At 56.2% G+C, this 7112-nt stretch overlaps 3 protein-coding genes across 3 annotated transcripts in view; 1 reads left to right on the top strand and 2 right to left on the bottom strand.

The window, feature by feature from the left end:
* Positions 1-610: 610 nt before the first annotated feature.
* Positions 611-1939, bottom strand: PTSG_10696 (uncharacterized protein; the record flags this gene model as incomplete). The annotated part of the gene is made up of 1 exon (XM_004988604.1): positions 611-1939. The coding sequence occupies one exon, from the start codon at positions 1937-1939 to the stop codon at positions 611-613; it is 1329 nt and encodes a 442-aa protein (XP_004988661.1).
* A 500-nt stretch (positions 1940-2439) lies between these two features.
* Positions 2440-3762, top strand: PTSG_10695 (uncharacterized protein; the record flags this gene model as incomplete). The annotated part of the gene is made up of 1 exon (XM_004988603.1): positions 2440-3762. One exon carries the CDS (start codon positions 2440-2442, stop codon positions 3760-3762), a length of 1323 nt encoding a protein of 440 aa, XP_004988660.1.
* A 719-nt stretch (positions 3763-4481) lies between these two features.
* PTSG_10694 (uncharacterized protein) overlaps positions 4482-7112 on the bottom strand; it is a gene marked incomplete at both ends in the record, with an annotated part of 7079 nt that continues 4448 nt past the window's right edge. The window contains 7 exons of the mRNA XM_004988602.1: positions 4482-4901; positions 5046-5128; positions 5413-5527; positions 5837-5904; positions 6027-6134; positions 6320-6403; positions 6674-6866. Of these exons, the coding sequence (XP_004988659.1) occupies positions 4482-4901; positions 5046-5128; positions 5413-5527; positions 5837-5904; positions 6027-6134; positions 6320-6403; positions 6674-6866 (1071 nt within the window). The remainder of the gene's footprint in view (positions 4902-5045; positions 5129-5412; positions 5528-5836; positions 5905-6026; positions 6135-6319; positions 6404-6673; positions 6867-7112) is intronic.

Here is a 7112-nt window from a genome sequence, read left to right as displayed (position 1 = left end):
GTGTGTGTGTGTGTGTGTGTGTGTGTGTGTGTGTGTGTGTGTGTGTGTGTGTGTGTGTGTGTGTGTGTGTGTGTGTGTGTGTACATGTGTGTGTACTTGTGTCTGCAAGGACAAGCTGCCAACCAAACACACACGCATACACACACTCACTCTTTTGGCGCTCACGCGCTGACTCATGTTGAATGACAACAACAGGTCACACGCGACGCAACTGCCCCAACAACTAAAGCGGGGAGTGGCTCCTTCGACACGACGGTTATATGTGTGTGTGTGTGTGTGTATGTGTGCGTGTGTGTGTGTGTCGCTTGTTTGGGAGCCTTGACGTTGGTGAAAACATAGCTAGCTTGCAGAGTACAGTTGATCTTATTGACGAAGTAACTGGCAGGCGTTCAAGCAAAGAAGACGACACACCCGCGCACACGAAACAGCACACGGCAAACACACATACACACACACACACGCACAAACTCGCACACACACACAAACTCGCACACACACAAACTCGCACACACACACACACACACAAACTCGCACACACACACACACACACACACACACACACACACACACACACACACACACACACACACACACACACACACACACACCATCAGCAACCGGGATCGACAATGAGGATGCGGTCTGTGCCATACGGGATGCCGTAGACGAGGCCGTTGCTTGCAAGCACGCCCGAGTGCCACTTCAAGCCCGTGCCAAAGCCGGAGACGGTGGTTGTGTCGGCCGTGTTTGTGCTTGGATCCACGATGAGCAAGGAAGACGCGCGCAGCGGAATGCCCACAAAGAGTCCGTTGTGCGTCAGCACGCCGTCCACCCACTTATCCTCCGTGCCCAGGCTACTGATGGTTGTTGTGTTGGCCGTCTTGTTGACGGGGTCGATGATGAGGACGGAGCTTGCCATGCGTGGCGTGGCATAGATGAGCCCATTTGGCATCAGCGCACCACCATTCCACAGCAGCGACCCCGTGCCCACGTCAGCGATGGTGGTGGTATCTGCCGTATTTGTGACTGGGTCGATGATAAGCACGGACGTGGTGCCACTCGGGATGCCAAAGATGAGCCCGTTGTCAGCCTTCACGCCGCCGCGCCACTTGCCAACACCTGGAGCAAACGGCCCGACTGTGGTTGTGTCCACCGTGTGTGTAGACGGATCGATGATCAGCGCGCCCGTGGCGACATAAGGGATGCCGTAGATGAGCCCGTTATCAGCCAACACCCCGCCTGCCCACTTGCTGCCCTCTGCCGAAAAGTTGTCCATCGTGGTGGTGTCAGTGGTGTTGTGCACGGGGTCGATGATGAGAACAGCAGTGGCGAGCGCAGGGATGCCATAGATGAGGCCGTTGCGGGCTTGCACGCCACCGTGCCACCCGCCCATCGTCAGGTTTCCCATGGTTGAAGTATCAACTGCGTTGGTGGCAGGGTCGAGGATGAGCACGGAGCGCGCAGAGGCGGGGATGGCGTAGATGAGCCCCGTGTTGCTGGCCTGCACGCCACCAATCCAAGACCCACTGCCGTCCGTGGCACCGGCGACACGGATGGTGTCTGCCACCGGCGCCCGGGTCTCATGGCACGAGCGGAACAGCGCCAACGCTGCAGAGCCCCGCAGCGAACGAATGAGGCCCTCCTGTCGCTCCAAGGCGCTCTGCTGTGCCTCAATCACCGCTTGCTGTGCCTGCACCAACTGCAACAGCTCACCCACGTTCAACCCGTTGACAAACACGGGCGGCAGCGCGTCATTGCTGCTGCTGCCGATGCTGCCGTTGCCACCTGCGGTTGACGTTGTGTTGATGTGTAGCGCCCCTGCTTCGTCCTCGTGAAGCACCGCTTCGCCAGCGCACACAGCAAAGCAAGGCGCAAGCACCACTAGCACCAACAGCAGCAGCGGAAGCGAGACATGCTGGCAGAGGTGCACCACCATCATGGTCGTGGGTGTCGCATTGGCTGGGTGCCTCTCCGCCGCTCGTTAATGTCACTCGACAATTTTCCGCAACCACAACTTGGAACTGCGAGTTTCAAGCAACGAGTGGACTGGGCGCAACAGGGCAACAGAACACTGCAACTACTCCTCCTCCACTCTTACACTCTTCTGCTCCTCCTGACCGAGCTCCTAACCCTTCGAACCAGCCAGCCTTGTGTCCTCAGCTGTTCCCTTTAGTATCGCTCTCACTCTTACGTTGCTTGTCCCTCAGCCCCCCCCCAGTGTCTTCGCCTTGCCCTGTGTCACTGATGGGTTCCTGAGAAGAGAAGAGTTCTAGAGTTCTTTCCCCTTGCTGCCTCTGCCTGCAAGCAAGCCTGCAAGCAATCGGCACCAACCACATGTCTCATCCTTCCCTCTATCTTCCCTCTCCTTCCCTCTCGTTCCCCCTCCTTCTAACTGACTAATTGAGTCCATTGGCTTGCACATGAACACAGGAACACAGAATGGCCGCCCATAGTGTTGTGTGTTGTACATCGCGTGTGTGCCGCTTCGCCCTTGTCGTCTTGCTGCTGCATTGTTGGTCAGCTGTGTTGTTGCGTGGCGCAGTGATTGAGGAGGATGGGTTTGGCAACTTGCACATCACCACCACCACCACGACAACCACAGCAACAGGCATCGCCGAGGAGGATCAGGAAGAGTGGTCACCCTCCTCTTCACATTCCCGGGTGCTTGTGAATGGGGTTGATGTGATGGCACAGCTGGTGGCGGCTCAGCGGCAATTGAGGAGCCGAGGGCGGTTTGTGAAGCAGCTGTGCCGCGACCACACTGTGGACGTGACCACCGTCACTGGGCTTGGCCAAGAAGGCCTGGGAAAGTGGCGGAACTCCGTGCTGGCGCCAAACGGCAAGGTGTATGCCATGCCCATCCGCTCGCCCCACGTGCTCATCGTTGACCCAGACACCAACGCCGTTGACACCACGACCATCACGGGGTTCAGCACGGGCCAGGCCAAGTGGACCGGTGCGGTGCTGGCGCCCAACAACAAGATCTACGCCGTTCCGGCAGACGCCACAAGTGTCTTGATCATCGACCCGGCGACCAACGCATACAATGCCAGCGCCATCACTGGGCTGCCACCCGGCGACAGCAAATGGGCGGACGCCGTGCTTGCAAGCAACGGCCTCATCTTTGGCATGCCGAACCAGGCGGCGTCGGTGCTCATCATTGATCCAGCCACCAACGCCTCGGACACCACGACCATCCCCGTTGCTGTGCTGGAAGGAGGCAACCAGTGGTATGGCGCCGTGCAGGCACCCAACAACGGCAAGATCTACGCTGCGCCGGGCATGCAGACCGCTGTTCTCATCATTGACCCCGCGACGAACACGACCGACAACACCACCATCGCTGGGTTCCCACTCTCTGCACGGGGGCACCTAAAATGGCGGGGTGCTGTGCTGGCGCCCAACGGCAAGATCTATTGTGTGCCACAGGACGCAACGTCTGTTCTCATCATTGACCCGTTTACCGATACGGCAGACACCACCACACTTGGAGGGCTCTTCCCCACAACCAGCAAATGGTACAGCGGTGTTCTCACGCCCGACGGTCGCATCCTTGGCATCCCCGACCACGCCAACGCTGTGCTCATCATCGACCCCATCGCCAACACGACTGATGTCACGTCACTGCGCGTTCCACCAAACCAGTTTGGGTGGGCGACTGGACTTGTTGCTGGACGCAACAGGGACAAAGTTGTTTGTGTCCCTTATGGCCACCAAGCTGTCCTCATCATCGACCTTGTCTGTCTCGAATACGCTGTGTAATTGAGAGTGATGTGGGGGGGGGGGCGGCAGGGGGAAGCTTGCATGTGGGGGGTGTGTGTGTGTGTGTGTGTGTGTGTGTGTGTGTGTGTGTGTGTGTGTGTGTGTGTGTGTGTGTGTGCAGCGTATATTTGTTTGGTGCATTTGTGCGGGTGTGACACGACACGTGCATGCATCGATAGCTACTGTCATCGTTTCCTGTCGCTGTGGTTGCGGTTGAGTTTCCATTTCCAACACTGTGTGTGGTTCGGGTTGTTTATGAACATCATAACAACGTGCGAAGCGCAAACGCAGGGCAGTGTGTCACGTGTGTACAAAAAGTCGCAACGCACCACCAAGGAAACACAGCCGCAGTCAGACGGAGAGAAGGGAGGAAGAACAAAGGAGGAGAAAAGGGATGATTGAAAGGGGGGGGGGGAAGGGAGAAAAAATAGGCCAAGACGAGGCAACGAGGAAAAGAGGTCGAGGGACCACAAGCAGACCAGGGTGCAACTCACGCCACAGCAAGGTCAAAACAAGGCGGTCAAACGAGCAGCCACGAGACAAACGAAAGACACGTGGACAGATAAACACGCTGACACACACACACATACACACACACAGATACACACGCACACATGCATACACAGAGACACAGATGCATATCCAAACACCGACACGCACACCAAACGCATCCAAGCACAGACACGCACACCAAACGCATCCAAATAACACGCAGCGACTTAGATATGTGAGTGCGACGACTGCGACGACTGCGAGAAGCGCTGTGTGCCCGTGAACCGGCGTGACATGAACAGCGACCGCTTGAACCGGCCCCGCTTCTGAATCACATCTGTCAGCTTGTTCACCCACATCATCTTCTTGTCCGGGGTCGGCGCCTGCATCACGAGCTCTCGCTTCTTCGCCACGAGCACAAACTGCTGCGGCTTGTCTGCGTCGCCGTCGCGCACCGCCTCCATGTCATCAATAGCAATGCGGCCCTTGACGCCGGGTGAGTCTGGCGTGGGCCTGTAGGTGAGCATGGTGTCATCGAGAACAAACCACCGCCGCTTCCAGTTCTTACGGCCAAGTACGCTCGACCCGCCCCCTTTTTTGTCCAGATATCCAACCATGGAGTGGCTTCCCCCAATGCCCTTCAGCACCTGCGTCGGTGTGCGTGTGTGCGTGTGTATGAGGAAAAAGTGCATTGTGGCAGATACTTGGAGTCGCCTCTACACGACAGCAGTCACACACACACACACACACACACACACACACACACACACATGTCTGCTCGTACAGCGCACCTGTGCCAAGGGCTTGTGTTCGGGCTGACAAATGTCCTGTACTTGCATGAATGTGACACCGAAGGAATCACACAGGTCTTGTGCTGACATGGTCGAATGCGTGTGTGACAAAAAGGCGGAGAGGGCCGGGGGGTTTTGAGATGTGTGCGGGTGAACAAGCAGATGTGAGATGAACGTCGATAAGGAGAGCAGTTACTGCAACAATGAAAACGACACTTATGCATGCACACACACTTGCACACACACACACACACACACACACACTCTCTCTCTCTCTCTCTCTCTCTCTCTCTCTCTCTCTCTCTTGCACACACACACTTGCACACACACACACACACACACACACACACACACACACACATCTCACCTTCTGCGGGGTCGACGACGGGTTTGCACTCCGGCGATGCGTTGAAGTCGTTTGCAATGACAACGCACGACCAGTCAATCTTGGACCGCCGCTGCATCAGCTCCGTCAGCACCCACTTGGTCATGGCGGAAGGCGGTGTGGTGTGATGTGGTGGCGGAAGGTGGTGTGGTGTGATGTGGTGGAAGGTGGTGTGTGATGTGGTGGTGGTGTGGTGTGGTGTGATGGAAGGTGTATGCAACTGCAATTGAGCAAAGAGGAAGGAACAGGTTTTCAAAGCAATGGCATCGCAGAGAGTCAGCCAGACACACACACACACACAGACACACACACACACACACACACACACACACACAAGCAGACAGATAGACACACACACACACACACACACACACACACACACACACACACACACAAGGAGGCTTACTTTGACGAGGTCGTATGTCTCCCTGCGCGTTGTGTCGTACATCAAGATGAAACCATTCGAGTTGTCGACTGCACACCGAAATCGACAGATCAGGAGATGAGCTGAGGTACATGCACAGCAAATGGGGGAACCTAGCAGGCAGGCAGATACACACACACACATGTACACAATACACGATTCAAGAACGCACTCTCGTGTTCGTAGTGTTCCACGCGCGTCTCCTCGGGAACTTGGTCGTGCCCAAGCTCAATCAGCGTGCAACCGGGAGTGGTCGTGGTCGGTGGCACCGAGATGACCTCTGCTCAACACACACACACACACACACACACACACACACACACACACACACACACACACACACACACACACACACACACACACACACACACACACACACACACATGACCATGAGATGGCGCTCTTGATATGGGAGGACGAAACAGGCAGTCGCAATCCAGCAGGGGCAACTGTTGGTAGACGCACCTCGGATGGTCTCTGATTCATCGTAGGGTCCCATGCGCTTGCCATACACCTCCCACGTCGCCAAGTGAGACTTTCCCACCCCAGCTGTTGTGAACGAGAAACGGTGGATGGGTTGTGACGGTGAGAACGTGAACGAGGATCGATGGAAAGACAGCAACGTAGGCGTACGAGCGCAGTCCCGCGCGTGCACGGGGAACTAAACAGTCTGACAGACAGACACAGACAGACAACGACGGACAGGAAGACACAGACAGACACCAACACTACACAGACACACATACACACAGACACACACATGTTCACACGCATCAGCCACCCCTCCCCTCCCCCACCCAAATACAGACACACACATACTTTGGCCGAGGATGCTGACGACACGTGCGGTTGGTTTGGACTCCTCGTCAACGTTGTCAAAGACAGAGTCGTTGCTGCTGGTGCTGGTGTCGCTGTTGTTGCTGCGGGTGCTGCCTGTGCTTGCCCGCCGCCTCGGTACCGGTGGGGGTGGGGGTGGGTTGGTGTCTTCCACGAGGTCATCGCCGAACCCAAACTGATCGTCGTCCATGATCGCCGTGCGGTGTTGTGTGTGTGTGTATGTGTGTGTGTATGTGTGTGTGTGTGTGTGTGTGTGTGTGTGTGTGTGTGTGTGTGTGTGTGTGTGTGTGTGTGTGTGTGTGTGTGTGTGTGTATGTGTGTGTGTGTGTGTGTGCTTTTTTTGTGTTTTTTGTGTTTTCTTTCTATATCCACCAAACAAGGGGTGACACCCCCTATGCGTCTCTTCATGGTGCCACACTGT

The sequence above is a fragment of the Salpingoeca rosetta genome, assembly GCF_000188695.1.
Source record: "Salpingoeca rosetta unplaced genomic scaffold supercont1.34, whole genome shotgun sequence".
In the NCBI taxonomy this organism is placed as follows: domain Eukaryota; class Choanoflagellata; order Craspedida; family Salpingoecidae; genus Salpingoeca; species Salpingoeca rosetta.
The sequence above is the reverse complement of the archived record's forward strand: the minus strand, read 5'-3'. Positions and strand labels throughout refer to the sequence as shown.